At 42.9% G+C, this 20,954-nt stretch overlaps 1 protein-coding gene across 1 annotated transcript in view; it reads right to left on the bottom strand.

The window, feature by feature from the left end:
- Positions 1-20,954, bottom strand: part of T265_05313 (hypothetical protein) — a gene marked incomplete at both ends in the record, with an annotated part of 82,770 nt that overhangs the window by 24,339 nt on the left and 37,477 nt on the right. Inside the window, 8 exons of the mRNA XM_009170296.1 lie at positions 2,625-2,833; positions 8,716-8,859; positions 9,812-10,306; positions 12,217-12,361; positions 13,599-13,894; positions 15,510-15,635; positions 17,701-17,789; positions 20,195-20,277. Of these exons, the coding sequence (XP_009168560.1) occupies positions 2,625-2,833; positions 8,716-8,859; positions 9,812-10,306; positions 12,217-12,361; positions 13,599-13,894; positions 15,510-15,635; positions 17,701-17,789; positions 20,195-20,277 (1,587 nt within the window). The remainder of the gene's footprint in view (positions 1-2,624; positions 2,834-8,715; positions 8,860-9,811; positions 10,307-12,216; positions 12,362-13,598; positions 13,895-15,509; positions 15,636-17,700; positions 17,790-20,194; positions 20,278-20,954) is intronic.

Here is a 20,954-nt window from a genome sequence, read left to right as displayed (position 1 = left end):
ATAGATAGATAGATAGATAGATAGATAGATAGATTGATAGATAGATAGATAGATAGATAGATAGTTCGATCGTGAACTCGGAGCGGACAAGTTTGCGCCCTCAATTTAGGCTAATTTTCGTGGGATGTGCATGCATCCACCGACCCCACTGGAGACCCAAACTGAAATCAGAACTGCCAACTTTTCGGAATGCGAAGATTATATAGTTGGCTCCTGGATTCCCTCGCCCTGTTCGGTTCAGTAGTGCAACTCCTACTCTACCAACGTCGCACAGAACCTAACTATTTTGCCGCCAGTCCTTTCCAAACTTGGTGTTTGGGGCTCTCCACGAATTCCCACTTTTCACCAATTCTTTGAATAGCACTCCAATTGAGGCCTGTGTAACGTGGGCACACATATGTTGACTTTTGTGTCAAATGTACTTATGAAATTACACACACCATTGGAGTAGATCGCGTATTTAGTGGTAGCCGCATGAACGTCGATATATGGCAAACATTCCGCAGTACTGGTTGAATTCCTGGGGTCTAAAAATACTCGAATCCGAGGAGCCATCTTCAATACCCTGAACAAAATGGATGGGCGGTCATTTGTTGGACAACTCAATTATAATCCCAGGAGTAATATTTATGCAACCTCTTCCGTGAGCAATCACACGAAGAGTAATCAGGCTGAGCTACTCTGAGATACCGGTCATTTGTTGGACAACTCAATTATAATTCCAGGAGTAATATTTATGAAATCTCTTCCGTGAGCAATCGCACGAAGAGCAATCAGGCCGAGCTACTCTGAGATACAGATGAAACGAAGTTGGAAGATGCGATCACTTAACACTGGATTTTTTTGGTCACATCGGATGCAGTTTGATACAGAATGAGACACTTTCGTCACTTTGATGGACGAAAAATACGAACCGTGAAAAGTAGAAAAAAACACCTAAAAAGCCGTATCGTCAACCAAGAAAATGGAAACCAAACACATACCTGAAGGCATTCTTTGAGGTATATGAATAATGAAAACTTTGTGAGTGTGATGAAGCGTAACCTAAATACTGCTCATGAGTAACAGCCTGGTTCATAGGTCTACGTGGAGGATCTGTTGAACCCACTGATTTTAGGCTCTGTAAAACGGTCTGTAGAAGGTAAAACAACGAATAAGGTGCCATCTTAAAGGACACTACTTATTGTTGAATACGTTCACTGTAGTAGGTTCTCGATAATATCGCGCCGGCTGTCCTCATTACTGATGGCAAGAAAGCCATAGTGTTTATGGAGAACAATATTTATTTATCAATTCGTCGTCCCCCCGTCTATTGTAGATATTGGTCTCCAGTTCAAGCAGGCCATAATGAATGATGGTGTGACAGCTGGAAGCTGCTCACTCAATCGTCATAGGGCAACAAAGATGTCATCCGATCGGTAAGTGGGTGGCGAAATACCGCGAAACAAACAAACGGAAAGCAACATTTTGGAGCAGTCTGCCCAAAAGGACGATACTTCATCAGAAAAATACGAACCAGCGTGTAGCATGCATGGTGTATGACCTGCGACCGCTCCTTGAATGGGTTCCATGGCACAACACCCGTTACATCAAACAAGGACTGACGTATCAGATACGTCTACACCACAGGCGTTATATCATGATCTTTATCAAACTGACCGTGTCTAGTTAAACTGAACCTGAGAAAGTAAATCTACAACAGTGATGAAAAGTTCTTTTCTCCAGTAAAACCTGATTTTTCTAGGGCTTCAGTGACTGCGAACCACACCTCTCAGGTTCTTGTTATCTTCGTGCCATTCCAGAGTTTAAGAAACATGCTCCTGTTGTTTGTATATGAATTCTGGATAGTCGTCAGATCATTGATACAATAAACACGACAAAGTAGTCGAATGTGCGTTAGATGAAATAGGCGAATTATAAAATCCCCGTCCTAAATGTTTCATATTCGTTGTTTTGCGGCAGTCTTAGCACCCTTCACATATGAAATAATCAAAAACGACTTTTTGCGGGATAGGCATTCTGTTCATAGTCACACCACTCTCGTTTGAACGGTCGTCCTGCCGTTCTGGCGTAATTATTTCGGTGAGTCCACACCAAACCGGGAAAGCACTAGACTCGAGTTTCGCTCTTATTAGAGCTCATCAGCAGTGCATACCCGATGGCCGTGCCGGGCTTTGAACCCCGGACATCTGACATGCGAGGCGAGCGTGTAACCACTACTCCACCAATGCACATTGGAAATATCTGAGTTTTTACGTCTGAACAGGCGAACGTGTTCACACTTGAGCGATGTGATTGGTGTGCCCGACTCATCGCATGACAACCCAGTAACTGTCCTGGTTGTCACGATCGATTGACCCGCCAGTCAGGACTTCTCGTTCAGTTAGCGTAACCAACGCCTGAAACCCACTGGGAAACTTTTTGGTTGGTTTTGTCTGAATTTCTCACCTACGATGATCTCCAGCTAAATGTGCTGCAAAGTTATCAATAGCGTTCCTTCTGGAAAACTAAAAGGTAACTTGTGTGAACCCGCACAACGCAAAAAGAAGCAGAGTTAATCTATCCAAAAATTTCATCACATGGGCTTTAAACGGCACTATTCAGGCGGATGAATAATTACTCACATTGACAATCGACTGGCTCTGGGCAGCCTAGTATCCATCAGCCTTTTGATTTCTGCCTGCATATTTGTCTCCAGTTCATCCAATCTGGCGTTCAAATCACTAATGACTGTTGAGCGTGCTTTATCGATTTCCTGCTTCACGTACTCCACGTGTAGATCGATACGCTCCTGGTGATAATGCAGTTCTGTCAGGCGAACGTTGACAATATTCTGTTAATGGGCAATAGCAAGGTCGAACAGAGAAATCAACACGGGCCAGTTTAACTGCGAGGTGAATCGGAGCGAAACGAAAAATATGAGCAATATATTCGAGAGAAAACTACCTTCATTGCACCCAAACAGAGTGAAAGCTCGTATCGGTCTCATAAAATATGGCGAATACGGGAGCTGATATCAGCACGCCAACTTATTACGCGAACCTACGTGATATCGATTAGGTAAATGCACATTGCTAATGGTGTATGCCGTTCACATCCGTGTAGCCGGTAAAGACCAGACCGTGAGAAGTCTAACTGAAGTCAAACTGTTCGGGGGAGTATTTTGATCCTTCCCATATGCCCACACTTGATGAGCTCCAGCAAGACTTTTTGGGAACTATACATCCCCTTCTTTTAAACGATTACTAATAGTTAGCTAATGGTCAGAATCTAAGGAGCCAACACTTTATTCGGTAACAAAGCGCACGCAGAAAAACCCTTATGTAGAAAATTAGAGAATTTTGTAAAGTCCACATTTATGGCCTGGAAAAGTTCTTGGCACGTAGTCAGATAACGCTCAGCAGGGATTTCAAACTATCAGTGTAGCCGGTCTATGCTGGAAAGCGAGAGACTCTGTACTGCTCTTTCATCCTTGTTAGGAATTCTCAGCAGTGAGCATCTCACGAAACCATTGCGAAGAGATTGGACCTCAATGTGGCTTGCGTACCGCCGCGACTCATTGAGCGAATCATCAGCATCAGTGATGTTATGCTGTCGATGATGATAATGATGATCTCAAGAAACTCATAGACATTGGTTTCCGTGACCTTCCGGCCAGTGGTTTAACACCTGACCGTTTGACAACGAGTGGCTGATCAACAGTGCGATTAGACCCCACTTAGACAGGATAGAGCACTGTCCATCCTTCAATTACAGGGACCACATCACGTGGTCAAGTATTGATCGGCTCCTCTAGTGACAAGTACTGAGGAGAAAGTTTCACATGTGAGGTGCACAATGCTAATGATCCCCAACAAGGATACGACCGTTGTACAATGGTTCTTGGTTTCTCAGCATAGATTGGCTTCACTGAAAGAATGAAATATCTATTGTCCATCAACAAACTTTCTCGCATTACAATCAGAGAAAAAAAGAAAGATAGGATGCCAACCGGCTATGGTGCATACTTTTCCACATACGTGTGCTAAACATACAAGTGAGCGTTTGTCTGCTGGAATACACCAAAACTGCACTTTCTTGCTTATCCGTGGAAGTTGCTTACGTAGCTCGAGCGTTACCGTTTTGTACTTGACTAAAAGAACTTACGTTGTAGACTGAGCCTTTTTTATGACTTAATGGGTGCCTAACAAACAAGTGTGATCTGTGGAACTCTGACTACTTTGCATAGTTTGTGGAATCGCAGTCTGCCTACGCATTTCTGAAAATTCTGTTCACGACAAACTGATGGAGAAAATCGAAATACACCTGTCGATAGTGTGTCCCTCTAGTGCGTTTCTGATAGCGACTTGACTTATTTGGCACAAGGAACTTTCGTTTTCCTCTAATTCATCTCTTATCCTCTCACTCCTTCGTTCTTTCAAGTCAAACAAAACCGTGAACGTAGACGTCTACTTTATTCTAACGTGCCTCTCTGAAAGTCACTTTGATACCATGAATTAGGAGCAGAGAATACAGGTGAAAATGAATTTTGACTGCGATCACTTCATCTACCTATTGCTGAGAGTACAACAGCTGTATAGTCGCGGAATGACGGAAGCGTCTGAAGCCATCGCATACTGACAGCTGGGTCCAGTGAACATGTCTAATCAACGCTTGGACTCTGTTTGGAATACTTTTTTGATTGGTCAGTTTCGACGATCTCGAGTGACATATGGGAGACAGCCGTTCACTTCTGTGACACTTTATTAACTAGTAATATTCTACTTGTATATCACAACACGAGGTGTAAAGTTTTGATAAGTTTCCAAGTTCATCTAATTTTGTGGAAAAATTGCCTATTTTACACATGTTGTGAAGCGGTCCCCATCAAATCTGATGAAATACAGCTCCGAACTGTCCATAGCCATGTTTTTGCGGGAGATTACTGAACAGTTTGTGGGCATTTTGTGGTTTCTCTGTATTGGGTAGTGACCTTGACGACAAAGCGATTACAACTTACGAATCTCCCTAATATTATTGTTGTGACGAATGGATCTACTCGTGAAGTACTCTATCTAACTTTATCGTGTAAGAACAGCATCAAAGTTCTACAAGGAGAACGACCAGCTGCGTTGGTGATTCATGCCTTGAGAAGACAAAGCATACTAGAGGACTTGCTCACTCACAACCAGTAGCCTCTGAGATTGCGATAAAGAGGGGATGATCAGAAGGCAATCCGGTGACTTTGAACCGTTTGTTTCATTTCTTTTTCATCTATTTCAGAAACGCCCTGCTTAACCGTTGGTAGGTTTTTTTAAAGGCCAATAATTCTAATTTGCAGGGTGTTAGCCTCCCACAATAATTCCATGGTGCCTACAACTTCAAATACTGATTCAGGCAATCTTGGTAGAAATTGACAACAAGAACGGCATTGAAATCGATATGCAGCCATATCCTGCAGCGTCTCAAACCAGGCACCGTGGGGATCTCGCGTTGCTCATCCTAGAAAGCGAGTAGCACGGATAGCACCCAAACATTTCGCGCTCTCCTTCATACCCCTCTGCCATCGACCTGTGATTCTCACATCTTGTTACGGTTCGATCACGCTACGAGCAAAACAATATGATATGCGGATTGTGGCAATACTCTATCCCCAGCTATGTTGCTTGACCCAGACTCCTAGCACGGCGGATAGTATGAAGACGAAAAACCTCGGACACAAACTTTAATGATCCAACAACACGCGATCAACAGGCGATGCCCCGAGCTTNTCAAAGGAAATGACAAGGCATATATATATATATATATATTCATAGTTTGACCTTGAAGATGCCGGAAGTTCGCTAGCACACATAAAAATACAGTTTTTTTGGGGGGATATTGATATCCCCAACACATCTGTGTTCATTGAAGTGACGGGGGAACACACGGCGGGTTTTAGTACAACATCTCGAAGGATAAGTTGTGAAAGATAGTACCATTTTCAGAAAAGATCCTCTAATATGGACCTGACCTTAGCCCAAGAATAGCCGTTTTCGACTGCATTTTTGACAGAGTTGACAGTAGTTGCCAGTCAAGCCTTCACACAATGGCGTTTAAGTATGGATACTTGGATGAATTAGAGATTCGCTGGTTGATGGGACAATGGAGATCAAGATTCTCTAATCGCGTTAATGTCACCAGCAGGGCTTCACATGAACCAACCCTCGTACCAGTGCGCTTCACAATCCTCCGTCACTGCTTCCTCTCGAACGCCTCATGCAGGTTGATCAGTTGTAAAAGGCAGACTTTACGTGCGAGGATTATGTGGCTCCTCTTTAAAATAGTTCACACCCGCTGCCTAACTGTTCCTCCTTCTGGAGGTTGTCATTTGACCATTTCAAAAGCTGTGTTTTAACTAACGAAGGCAACCAACAGTTTAAGGTTTGTCACACTGGTGCATACATGCTGGGCGAGGTAGAAAGATCCCGGCACGATCCCGCCCGGAAGGCGACGGTCATAATACGAGTATTCTGGGTTCTTTGCATATTATTCGGGAATTTCCAACCGACAACGTTTCTGCATTCATTACACGTCCCATAAAAGGGAACTAAAGCCGGTCAAGCAGAGATCCCAGCTGCCACAAAAGGCAAAGTAAAGGGGCTCGAAATTTGTGGCAGATAAGTATCAAGTGCTACAGCGGAGCAGTCCCAAAAATGTACACTTTGATACATTGGAAATCGGGACACCCCACACCGATCTCATTTATACATGGCATACCATCTGGGGTGATCTTTGTGAAGAGTTGCACAAATGTCTTGGCAGCGAAAGACTACATCCCCATAGGTCACAGTCTAAAGCCGCTTATACCGCACTAAGGATGTCTAGAATAGTCCCCAATGGATGTTAATGAAGCAGCATTAAAGGACAGACTTCCGATGCTAGTTGTTCAGTTTCTACTCAAGATATGTTGACTTGCTACGGTCACTTGGATGGGAAATCCTTCAACTGCTTTGACGAATAGTCTATTCAGAGACAGAATGTGAATCGAGGTTCCTGCGTTCCAGCCGTTGACAAAGTGACTGAACGACTGACTAGAGGACTACAAAACCTTGGATAAAAAGTACAATGAGAGCGGCATTAGAAGATCAGAAGAAAACGGTAATCAACTACCCAAAAGAAGCATGCTTCTTATCCACAACCTAAAGTTCACGACCAAAGTACATTAATACAGCAAGTTGTAGTATTTCAACTTGAAGCGTCCCACAGCCATTCTACTGTTTACGCTAGTTAACAGTGTATTTCACGTACTCTCCACATGTCACGCATAATAAACGGATCTCACAAACATCAGCCGAACCGAACAGTTGATACGTGCATACGAGCATCTTGATAGTATCGATCAAAGTGAGTCAAAGTCACAAGGACAAGGAAAGTTAAATTTCTTTGCAAATGCAAATAACTTTTTTGAAATGCAGTCGTACCGATTCCACATAATCAGGCAGTCCTACGAGCCACATTGCTGAAGGCCATCCGAACTCGGTCAGCAGACTGATCAATCTATATCGGCCCCTGGAACAATTCTTCTATCCAGTTGGAGCAACGGAAATGAAAGCTTAAATTCACAACTTGAAAGGTTGCCATGACGGACTGAAACTGTCGTATGACATGATCCATTCTTCCTCGGAGAAGTAACTAACTGACTAAGGTGAATTTCAGACTGTCAGCGACTGAGTGCCTTCCTCAAAACTTCCACCGCGAGTTTTGCCGCAAATAAACGTAAGACCCTTCACGGCAAAACTGTGCTTGTCTGCGCCCGTCGTAAAAATGGAGAAGTTTTAGCTAATTGTTCGGAGGGGAACACTGCTGAGATCTACTGCATGTAGCGACCACAAGTTACACTGTGGTCATACAAAGAGTGAGTGAATGAACAACTGTCCAAGCTACACTAATTTTGTGCTTATCAGTTTTCTTGCGTCTGTGGAGCTCCTCATTCCGCTGCTTCAATGAGTGTGGCACCGTGTGGCACTTAATCATCGCAATTTTGTCTGGAAGGAACATGATATCGTGCAAACACTGCCACTGGCTTTGTATTCATGAAACGGGTCACCGCAAATCATCCATGGTTGACAAGATCTCAGATGTAATGCAGTGTTAAATCTGTTTGCTTTCAGAAAAATCTATTGGTAGTTCATATCTTGACAGATAGACCTTGTCGAATAGAAAATAATCACTGAACCGCACGTAACATGTGATCCAAATACTTGAGTAGATCCATCTGGTCACTGTGGCCTCTGCGTTAAGCCACTTTAATCCGCGTTCTCATTGAATGCGTACATGTCGATGACTCCATCTTACACTCTGACGATGAGACTTTGAAAGGTAGTGTTTTGTGTAAATGATTGTGTAAAACCGGAGAATATGGAACTGAGGAAGCCATTTCTCTACATCCACCAAAACTATGTAATGAGGGTATTGTCGTGATGGATATCTATCATGAGGAAATTTGTGAAAGTAATTTTTGAACCTAAACGGGTCTTATTTTTGCCAGAAAAAATCGATCATCAGTGGTGATTCTCGCTCGCATAGACTTTAAGGAACTAAACATGAAGATTGGTAAATGTCACGACACAGAGAAGTAACATTAGCTCTAAACCTTATCGGGCGTCAGCAACTGATACGGTATAGAATTGGTGCGGCCTTAATCATCACCAACTTTTAACTACTTACACGGTAATCAGTAGATACGTCACTCACCTCTCGACACCCTTGGCACTGTTCCTCAAGTAGATTAATCTGCAAGTCATATTCAGTATGGATTTCTTCTCGTCGTAGAACAAGTTCCTGTTCAACCTCATTATTTTTTTCCAATTCCCAGGAGTACAAATGTGTGAGAAAATTCTGTAAGGGAATAAGTACACATCTCATGGTTAAGCAGTACGCAAGCGGACTTGAGAGCAAAAGGACCATTCGAGTACACTGAATATCTAGTTAAGTAACAGGCCCTGCGATTGTTAGGCGGAGATATATTAAACACATGGCTGCCTGTGCACCATGCATTGTGCTGCATGCACAACTCTACCTCGTCGAACAAGTGCTATTAATCGATATTAAAACAAGCTGCCAATCAGAATTGACTTGTTGGATCCTTCGCGGTTTGTCCAAAAAGGACCTCACTCATTCCTGGTGTCAGTGGTTTCCTCAAAGACGTGCATCAGCCTTAAGAATTGGGACCTAAACTACGATGATGAGTATAGTTTTCACGTGCGCGTTTTGTTTCACACCCAGAATGTTGGGATGCTATCGATTTCTACAAATCATACATGGGATATACACACATTCACGTAATGATACCCAAAGCGAACGATAGGGGAAAATTGCAAAGACGATCTGAGGGTAAGTGGGATATACACACATTCACGGTAATGATACCAAAGCGAACGATAGGGGAAAATTGCAAAGACGATCTGAGGGTAAGGTAATTTTATTTTTAAACGGTAAATTTGTGGTGCTATTAGTAAATTTTCCTATCAAAAACTGGCTAATTCAAAAAGCCTGCATGGCTGATTCTTCATACTGGACAACCGGACTCACGCGAGATGTTGCATCATTTGTATGAACGAAAAATTGATGCGCTCGAGAAATCCAATGCTGCCCTGTGAGGCATTGATAATGAAATTTGGCTTTGAGTATCTACTACATAAGACGAATTCCCTTATTAGACTGTCAGAAGGCAGTTGTTTTTTGCGAACAAGTCCGTATTGATTTCTGCTCGTTCGTTGGCAATATATGTGTGTGACAAATTAAGTAAAGTGCAAAAATGCAAAAAATGGTTACTTTGGTACCAACTTACTTCTCGAACAGACTGTTTTATTTGATGTACAACGCCATCAAAACGTACAGCGTGTGCTCCCAAAGCAAACTGTTCAAACAAATTGTTTGAAATGGGGAACGATTCAACATGTTCAGACACTTCTTGGGGCTCTTCGACGTTTTCGTTTTCCTCTTCCGGCTCGAAGGGACACTCCGATTGTGGCTCCTGGGTAAGGATGCCTGAGTAGCTGGGATTAGATAGTACTTTCTCCAACACTGTTTGACCAACACCGGTGACGCTCTCGTGTAAACGTCTAACTGATTCAACCGCATCTTCCATGGGAAGAACACGAAATTGAATCCATTCCTTTTCGTTCTTACCCCCACGTTCAACATCGACGCTGCTACTTGAAGTCAATGAATTCGAGCCTCTATTTGAATGTAAGATGCAGTCGTTCCACAGAAATTTCCTGGCTCGTCGGATTAAAAATGTTGCACTTTTTAGGTGTTCGTACTGATCAGTAGTTTGTTCGTCCTGTGTATTCATGAAAACGGCGGGGAATCAAAAAAAAGTATCGAAACCAAGCAAACCAAAGAAGTATGCATATGTATTTTTCTCTCTTTCGAATCCAGCATTAGACACAGTGGACCATGGCTGAATAGCTTCGCCAAACGACCCATCACGAGTTGGACAAATTGACCTCATAGTTTTAAAAACAATAGAAAAATTCAAAATAAGTTCGAATGAACGTATTCTCTGGACAGGTATATTTTTAAAAAACTGGTGCTATCCTCTATGAATATTCAGCAATATACAATCATTCCGGGTCGCGAGAGTTGTTGATTCAATATGCGATAGAGGTCCGGAACAAGTTAATCCACGAATTTGTTAACTCATGAAATGTATATTTTACGAAGAACTCAACGCAGCTCTCTTCGCGTTGTGGGGTGCAATCACAATGGCGAGGTGTTTCAAGCTGTAACGTTGAGCTCAATACGGCTTGGTGGTTTAGGTGCGAACTCACTATCCGTGGTTCGAACCCAACCCTGGCAAATCCACTGGGTTAGGGAAACCTGGTAGCGCAACATCCCTCCTGCTTCTTTCGAATGATGTGATAGCTGAAGGATTAAGACAGTCGGGTAAGGAGTGGTTCACTAGCCCAACAACTAAAACCGCCGTTTACATATGAAAAGTTCATGCAGAGTCAGTCATTACAAGAATGATCAATAATTGGACAGACCGGTGCAATTTATCACACTTTTCGTATCCGAAATCCACTAACGGCAAAGTTGAGCACGGGACACTAGGTATTTTGTCATGTGTAGATACCCTGCTTCATATAGACCATTTTGAATTATGGAGGAACAGTTGTTTCATTAGCATTACTCTAAGATTTTTTTAGCTTTCCCTAGATTACTTCTATTAATATAACTGCCGTGTTATTTCGTGATATGAGAGGACTGACGGTTGGCCACACTGTGTAAATATTGGTTAGTTAGGACAACCGAATTGGCAGATTTGAGCCACTCTTGCTCCGTCATGAGCCCACCGGGCCCAGACAGGTCGACAATGAGATTTCATTGCAGAGTGAACTAGTGACTTGTTGAACCGAAGAACTACCATGGTTGTAGTCTGCGGTAGGTGAATGGCGTTTGCGGAATATTATGTCAGTCTAAACGAAGTGTTGTTAGGTTTTGGCCTAAACTCCACTTTTGCCGTCTGAAACTAGTAAACGAAGGGATGAGAAGTGAAAAGTCTGTGAACGATGAACCATCAATGTAAGGATCTTCAGAAGTCGGCTTTCATGATGTTAGAGGTTCATGGGCAACCGTAATGCACTGAGCCCCACAAATGCGTAGGAAACTGGGTACCTGGTTGAGCCGACCCTGAGTGTCCCCACCGCCTCACCACTTCATACCGAGAATTTCGAGTCTCCACTTACTCAAATCTTCATGAAAACATCAGCACCTTTTACCAAAGAACTCAATCAAACAGCGTATACTACAATCGGTTAGTACTACTTATACTTCATCCTCTGGAGCTATTCGGTTTCCTGTCTGAACTGGAGTGAGTGATTCACTAGCTGTTTAAGGATTTCAATCAAAGAAACGAAGGTCTGTCCTATCGAGGTCTTTCTAGGATAATAGCATATAAGCCATAAATAAGAAGCCATCGGAATGTCAGCCAGTTCCGGAACTCATTCCGTAGACTCTGCTTTCTAATGTCTATTCCGGACATTGTGAAAGCTAAAGTCCAGTCGGATCCTCGCTTGCACCACACAAATATGTTTTGGTGACTAGTTTCCGTTTTTCCCACTATCCGTACACTTTCAGAATATGTCGACCCACCTTCAATCAAAAGGCTTTAAATGAAGGACATGATTAACTGGGCCTGTGAGGCTGGTGAACCCGCTGTTACGTGTTCTGCTCCAACTTATGACTCACCGCACTCGGTTCCAATGGCTCCTCATCAACTTTCTCAACTCCAAAGAATCGCATACAGGCCTCTTCGTATGCCGAAATAGCACCTGCGACATCTGGACCGTATGTATCCAAAATGGCGAGTTGTTGTCGTCGGTTCTTCACATGACTGCAAGATACAAGTAGACAGTTCTCGAATAGATAATAAAACTTCAATTCCAAATGGTAAGGGGCGACTTGTGTGTTGAGAGAAAAAGTTGGACAAGTTAAAAAGGGGGTCAGCCTTTGCTGTCCAAACTTAAGTTAACCAAGTTTCTGATTGGAAATCAAAAGGATACTGAATTATCGGAACACACTACCCATGAAGATCATTAAAATCCTTGGACAGCTCCGAGAAGAGCGAGACCGCTCCTGGACTGTCGAGGAGTCCACTAACGGACAAGGAGTTATACTATGATATCTCGAATATCGTGCCAAATGGGACATGAGAATAGCTTTATGCAGCACATTCGGTTGAAGAATAGTATAAACGGGCGATTCAACTAGAATTCAGTTGAGTTTCCCGTTAAAACCAAAAACGTTTAGCAAACGAGTAAACGTTTTGAATATTCCTCTTCTTTTCGGATTTTTTTGGGGGTTTGAAACATTCCAGAGCTCTACAAGAAAGTCGGTATTGATGAACCCTAACATGGATAAGACAGCCCACAACTTGCTAAAACTTTCAAGCGTGAGGTGATCTCATGTGTTTGAAAGTGACGTTTCGAACTGACTGAGGAAAACTGATGTTTTGGTGATCACAACCAGCAGGCACTGAAAGAACCACCCGATAATTTCGCTGCTGGGTAACTGCTAATCGCCAACCATAGGGAGCACAGCGACAGAAAGCCGAAAATTCATTCCAGCTTAAAAAAGTTTACTATTTATTAACGTCTAACAGTAATGATTAATAAAACAGATAAATAAGAATACTTAACTTGCTTTTCCGGTATTAATTTTTCAGAAATTCAGAAATTCGTGTGAAATGGATGAATATCTATTGTCCACATGAAACAGTGAGCCTGTCGAAAACTTTGCACCAAGGAGAACCGAAAACGTGTCAGATTTCCCGAAGTTCCTAATTAGTTGTTTAGTGTTACTTCAATTCCGCGTCTACCCAAAGCGAAGTAGTCCCCATCGTTTCCGGAATTGCGTAATCATTTGAGGGGGCAGATGATAGCTGGACGAGTGCTTCTGGCACGACAGTGTCACCTAATCGATTGTCATAGTTCATCTGTGTGATCTCCACTCAGGCATCAAATGACGTAGTCCACTAGATAACTCATTCCAAGTACAGTTCACACCGGAAAAGAATGGTTATCAGTAGGTCAGTAAGTCTACCAAAACTGTGGCTGCACCGTAACACTCACATAGACTTTAGCTGATTGAATAATTGGTCTACTTTCTCCATTCTTTTATCCACCTGTTCAACCGTTGGAGATTTACGTACTCGCTCAATCGCTGATTCGAGCTCAGTCAGTTTGCTTTGAACGCGCTCGGATCCGTTCTTCCGTTCCATCTTAATTCGCTGAAGGAGACGAGTGTGTATGGCCTCAAATGGCTTGACTCCAAATGCTTGCCAGAATTCAGCGAGAAGTTCGCAAAAGTGATGAATCGGTTGTACCAGCGCTTCCTGGTGAGTAGTATAGGACTGAGAAAACGATTTCTGAAAGGGAAGAAAGAAAGAAAGAGTCATACATTTACCTGAATCATCAGCGGTGCCTGTGTTTATATCAGGTTTCAACAAGAACATCTAGGAAATGCTTAGTTAATTATTTCATCCGGCACGTGTGAAACAGCGGCCTCAGAAAAGACGAGAAGTGTTTTAGTGCTTTTCCCGATGCCTTTTAGCCGATGTCTCACGAAGTACCGAGCCACGTCATAGGTATGAGGCAGCAGAAAACGCCGGGATGAGTAGGATTTTCGTTGAACAGAAAATTCTAGTGTCTTCTCCGACATTTTGACAGGAGGTAGACTTGTAAATTTGCTTATGATGGCTTAAAACAGGACAAGAAAACAGTAGTTGGAGAGCTTATCGATTTCACATGACTGTAATCAGCGAGCAGTCAACCGGCTCTCTCTGCATGGTTATGATTGGTATATTCCGGACCAATCTGTAAGCCGCTTACTGTCAGTCCGGTTGGCAAACAACTCTCTAGGGTTAGCCAAAATCGCCTGAGCTTCCGGACAAACCATTTTGGTTTGCACGAAACCGGATCCTGCATGTTAACTGAAATGATCTCAAAAGCTGATAAGAGACTTAATCGGAGGCATGATACAGGGTAGATAAATCGGAAAGCTAATTTCGGTTTCACGGTGTGTTTTGAGTTTAAAAGGTAATGCAAAGTGTCATCTAAACTATGGATTGACAGCTCTGCTGGGACTGGATATAACTACCTTGATAGCCGTTGTGTAATGTCCAATACATTAGCCAAAACTAACGAAATCATTCCAAAGGAGCTCGGGAACGAACTGATGTAGAAAGCACAGCAAACGAACACCTCGTCAACAAAACCCATAGCGTAAACACGAAGTTATCTTTGAGAATCATCTATAGTGTGCCTTGCCGGCATTCTAGGGCCCATCGACTGCAATTTTTGGGAACAGTGAAAGCCACTGCAATTTGTCTTTAGAATCTGATGTTGTGAAAACGAGAGCAGTCCTTCCAGAAGCTCAGGTAACATTGGCCAAGCTGCGACAATGGCTTGTGCCGACCAGCGTAACATGCCAACCACCGGTTGGCCCAGAATAAATCAGCGATTACGATACTTGGACCGCCTATTGACTACCAGGTGACCTGTACCACGTAAAATCGATAAAGTTCCGGGATACTTCCTTTCTGTTTTGTTTTACGTTACATCGCAATAGAATGTACGAGTCTCAGGACGATTTTGCCAAAGATACCTTCACCCATCATCTGTTTTTTTTCAACGTTTGGCGAGTTGAAGCCTGGCATCTTTCAATGAAGGTTTGGTCAATCCTTATTAATTGGAAAAAGGAAGTCACTTTGGATAGAAAAGGCTGATCAAACATAAGCGAATGATGGATGCGTTTTTGGGAGGCCGTTTTGACTGGAAAGAGATTCTTGGCTCCAGGGGGTGAAGATGAGGGAAGACTGACAGCCCTCCTCAAGGTGCAATGAAGGAAGCTCATTGCGGATAAAGTGAGGGATCCGTGTACACGCAGACGTTAACAGGGTTGATGCAAAATAACTTGCATATCAAAAGAACAATTGGGGACAAATGAACTGAACTCTCATCAATATCATTGGAAAAACTTACGTCAAGAAAATTCAAGTTGTTCTCAAAACTTCTTTGTAATGCTCCTATGATCGGGATACATTGTGTTTCGAGAAGCTTCGATGCCTCTTCTGGAGAGTTGAACAGTTCGCTCTCGATCATGTGGTCCTGAATGGAAAAAACGGGAAAAGTAGAGGGCCCGTGAGTTTGAAACACAATAACTTTTAGGGTTGCACGAGAACAGATCAGTAACTGAGATTTTCGAGATGGAGAACAAAGTGCCGTATAACTCGACTTATGACATAAAATTTACATGAAATTATCAAAGCCCGGTGACAGACCGTCTGTCTGTCATATACTCACAGAGTGCAACATAAAAATTAGTATACTCAAAAACTAAGAGAAAAATAGATTGCTATCAAAAGGCGGCAGTCCGTCCTACGGAGGGATGGCTTAGGACCTATCCTGAGGGTGCGCATTTCTCTGGGGGGTGGCTTCGAAGATGCACTTTTATAGTCCATGTCAAGATGGTCTCATTGAAAGTGTGGTTCTTTCGGGAATAATCGCGCGTGCCTGCCGGAGGATGCACAAATGTAATTTATCAATAAACCCATTTCTTCTATTGCGTACAATTTGACATTCCAACATAACATAAGGAAGCTCTGAGGCTACGTCTGCCTGATGTATCCAAGAATGGCAAAAACAGTGATGCTATGTCAAACAACCTTCATTCGCTTTATGAGTAGTGTGCTGTGTTTTTATAAAATAGGGTACGATGTCCCGAATGTCGTACAAACCGTCAAGAAAATACGTTACGCAACTCGAAACTCGGAATAAACATCAGGGAAGCTTTGTCCAGTACGTCCAGTTGGGAGACATCACAGATAATAGATTTGGTTAAGTCTCTGCTTACCAAATGAATTTAATTCATAAATGAAAGCTATCTTCTTTGTTTTTTTCTAAGGAAATCACCATCAAAGTGATTGTGGGCACTTCTGTCTTGAATCCCACACTTTCGTCTAAAGGGTGCTAGACAAGTGATTTAGCCACCGAGAAACTAGTTGGACCGCATTAGAAAAATCAATTTTGATACTTTCGTCAGTTCACAGATTGATAAGATATATGAACAAGTAGATCCTGCAGTTTGTGTCTCGTACATCTTCAAGAGTTGGTAGTGTTGGACCGGTTACCTTCGGGTTCTCATCGCCGTCCTGTAGAACCCTGCCAAACATAGTTCACAGGTCAATCATTCTGGATCAGAAAACAGAGATGATACTAGCCTGACACAAGGTATCTCTCCTTCTATCTGAAAAGTCATCCACACAGTCGTCAAAAGTATGGCGAAGTCATTTATAAGGCTTTTTCAGCAGAATGGATGAGAAACTTGGTCAAGTTCTCCCCCACTAACAACATTAAAAAATGCCCTATTATTTTCTTGCACCCGCCTATTTAGCTCCTGTTGTTTCTATAATAGGTGAACAGATACCGTTTCTGAAGATTGTGGGTTTGACTCTTAACAATACTACCAGAAGGGTCAGCTTGCTGAAAGCAACCACTGAATGCCCGAAATCCACCGAGACTCTCAGCTCCGCTAGATGTTGACCAGACAGACAACACCCCCTCAACATGCAACGCTTCACAGCCTTGTATCAAACCCAGACAGCGCGAGTCAGCGTTGATCAAGGTCAGACAACGCCCCCTCAATATGCAGCACGTCGCAGCCTCGTACCAAAGCCAGACGTGTGCGTCAGCATTGGACCAACTTCAGACACTGTCCCTCCAATAAATAGCTTGAGACCGTTGTGCATTCGCACTCGCACGCACTCGCGCTCTCACACTTGTTTGTTCGGAATATAGCGATTGTGTTCCCTTCTGTGATTCTTTTTTCCCCGGCATTAGGCACTGGAGCGGGTCAGCAGCACATACCACAGATTGACGAATCAGCAGGTATAAAAAATATCTGTCAACATCTGGCCAAAACCTGTCCAATTATGGTGTATCGAAAGGTGGAAAGTTGCTGAAAACGTTCTCTCAAGAGATGGAAAAAAGAAACTTAGATTAGTGTCGCACGATCAAGCTTGTTACCCTAAGTGGACTTTCAGTGGCCCATCAAGGACCGTGGGCGTCTAACGCTTCTATTGTAGCGAAATTCCTGGGGAATAAAATTTGAGATAGAAAATACTTTGGGATGGAGAGGAGCAAAATAGTCGTTCTCCTTTCCATATAGACTCACTTGAAATTTTTTCAGCTGATCAATACATCCTAGTGAATGTTGTTCATACTTTTCATAGACCGAATGCAGAAACGTTTGGTTTGCTTCATCTGTCATGTGGAGAAAGAAGATAAATCAAGAAATTTCGGATCCGAATGTGATCATATTTAATTCAAATTTACTTCACTTGCTGCGTGGCTAATAATATTCATGATAATCGGGTTTAGAGATCTCTTGTTGTGTCGGGGTTAAGGTGCACTTATTGATTGTGGGACTTCAAGTTCAACTGACTCGAATTACCTAAGGTAAGGATTACAGACCTGTGTGACAGATGGCCCAGTGTTTAGGTGTCTATGGGAGACTTAGCCCTCGGGACCTATTACTTGGTCGCTTGTATTCAATTTCCTGATTATTTTCTCAGAAGGCTGAAATTCTCATTCATCCACTTACACATCGAGTTCTTCTGCGTAGAATTTCATCCTTATACAAGGCATATGCCAGTTTCATATTCTTCCTTCATCTTTAGGAGTTAGACCTGAAAGACTAGGCTTGACATCCATCGAACTCGGACTCCCTCTACAGACCTGTGTGACAGTTGGCCAACTGTTTAGGTGTCTAAGGGAGACTTGGCCCTCGGGACCTATTACTTGGTCGCTTGTATTCAATTTCCTGATTATTTTCTCAGAAGGCTGAAATTCTCATTCATCCACTTACACATCGAGTTCTTCTGCGTAGGATTTCATCCTTATACAAGGCATATGCCAGTTTCATATTCTTCCTTCATCTTTAGGAGTTAGACATGAAAGACTAGGCGTGACATCTATTGAACTCGGACTCCCTTATGTCTGAGATACTAACGCCCGGTCTTGAGGAGATTTTAAGGAATTGTTCGGGAGCCAGCCGCCCCAGTAACCGAACATCACATCATTTGGACGCATGTGTCACGTGCAGGACACGGGTCAGACGTAGGCATGCCCTGATTGATCAGAATTACAGCCAATCCGAGTCGAACACCTTGACTCGACGGTTCTCGCCCCCCTCACGGACATTCTGGTACGACCTTGTGGAACACTCTGTGACTACCCTATATATATACAGTTGTACTGATTTCCCTTTGTCTCCATAAAGGGCTGTGTAGAGCTACCGTGCCTTTTGCTATACCGTAGTGGGCGGAGCAGGAAGCCAAGGGACCGACACAAAGTTGCACTACCGTTCAGCAAGTTATAACAGGAATCAATACCCTTTCCATGCCGATCGAATCACATTCTTGAAGAATGTGAGTCAAATTCACTGAAATCACGCAGTTTCCATCATGTTTCTGTGAGGTAAGTTATCTACTCACAACCTTTCAGTAATGTGACGGAAATTTTTTCTTCCGTCCCTTCACACATTTTTGTGATTCAATATCCCTGGCATCGATGAGAGTGGGCAGACAGAGGCGTCAGCTAACTATCCCAAATATGCTTCACTGTTTTCCAAAACATTATTGTGTCAAAAAGCTTCCATATCTTTACTAACGCAGTAACTTTTTTATCACCAATTCACGAAGCATGCTGTTGTTGAATTCACGGTGGTAAGGAAACACTGAAGATAAAACAGAATATTTACAGTCTCCGCAGCACTTCACCAGCGCTTCAAGTGGATTCTACCATTCGACTGTGTTGGGAATTCATCGGTTCTCTTATTCGCCGGAAAATAATCCGGGACACCGCTTTATTTCACGGAGGATAGTTCAGCAGACCTAGAGTCCACGACCCAGATTTGCATCTCTCCATGGACCATTTGAAAAGTGGCTCCCGATCCAGCCTTAATAATTGTCTGCACATGTCGCTTCACTACTAAAAACATCTGAAAAGAAGTAGAACGGATAACACAAGCGTGATGTGAAGTTTCAAACTCTCCAGTGTCTCCTGGGGTCATTCCCGTTCCAGCGGGTCTTCTCTTATCTGGAGGAAATAACGAAAACGAGAAAAATCTGGACTTGGCTGTTGTGTCCATCACAGATCTTTACAGTATACGTCTTTGATCATGCCTGGGTTTAAGTACTGGAAACGACTCGCCAGAAGCACGTGTTCACCTAAGTTCACAAGTGCATCCTGGAAGCATCTGGGTCGCCATATCTAAGCGGATGCATATGATGACGTTTGAGTGACGTGTTTAGTTTACCTAACCACTAGTAATTGTCTTGGTTACGTCAACCGAGTGACCCCCCTCTTACGGCTTCCCAAGCACGCTTGGAACCAATCGGAACCTTTTCGAATCTGGATTTCCTGGAATAGGTCAAAATTCCTTGTACTTCATTTGCATAAGATTACTAACCAACTGCCTATTTCGCGTACAACCATAATGCTGTATATAAAGTCAGAATGCCTTACTTTATGACACGTATCTGTTTAGTAATGTAGGAGACGTCAACTGAACTGCCCCTCTATTAGTTTTGCGTTCAGTATATCTGCAGCTCAAAAGGAAGTGTTTTCATTTCGATATGAATGCTGCTGTGATACTAATTACTCACCCCAATCTTTGAACATTTGTTGAAATCTTTGCATCCACTCTCCTGTGACATTGGTTGCGTAATTAGGCGGGGTCATCAGTTTGCTATAGTGCATAGGAGGAAAATGAAAGACAAGCATTCACGTTGAACTGTCTCTCAGGTACATAGCGCGGTGGATATTGACAGTGTCTAGCTAAGGGTACAAACAGCATGGCTAATCCACCTCATGGTGCTTGGTGTGGAACAGTGATCTGAATGGAACAGTGTTGATAGACTACTTCATGGAGGTAAAAGTGCTTGAATTTTGGGAAGCTTGGTGGAAGTTTTGGGATTTCCAGGTTTCACTCAGACTTGTTCCTGCAATTCTCACCTATCTCTAGTCTTGGAGTGAGTATTCTGGTAGATCCAACGCCAGTTTTTAGTTGAATCTCTCATTTACAAATTTCGAATGACAAAACAGACGCACAGTTCGGTTGGCACAGTTTCACGGATGACGACCCCATCATGTGTAGATTATAAATACCAGAATTCCAATACTTCCACGTGTAAGTACGATTTCATATTTTTACGTAACCAACTTTGGAAGCTAGTTTAAGAGGCTCAAGTCGGCCTTTTGGGAGTTCAGATGCCTCATTATCGTTGGAACTCTGTTTTATGGGTTCTTAAGCTGGTGCCCTATTGTAGCGATGTCTGTCCCACAGTGGGGGTAAAATTGGGAGTCTAATGCCTGGAGAAGTAGGTTTCTACCTTCGAGAAATACACTTATTTGCAAGTCAATCTG

This window comes from Opisthorchis viverrini (genome assembly GCF_000715545.1).
Source record: "Opisthorchis viverrini unplaced genomic scaffold opera_v5_98, whole genome shotgun sequence".
Classification (NCBI taxonomy): Eukaryota; Metazoa; Platyhelminthes; class Trematoda; order Opisthorchiida; family Opisthorchiidae; genus Opisthorchis; species Opisthorchis viverrini.
This window is presented reverse-complemented; position numbering and strand designations above follow the sequence as displayed.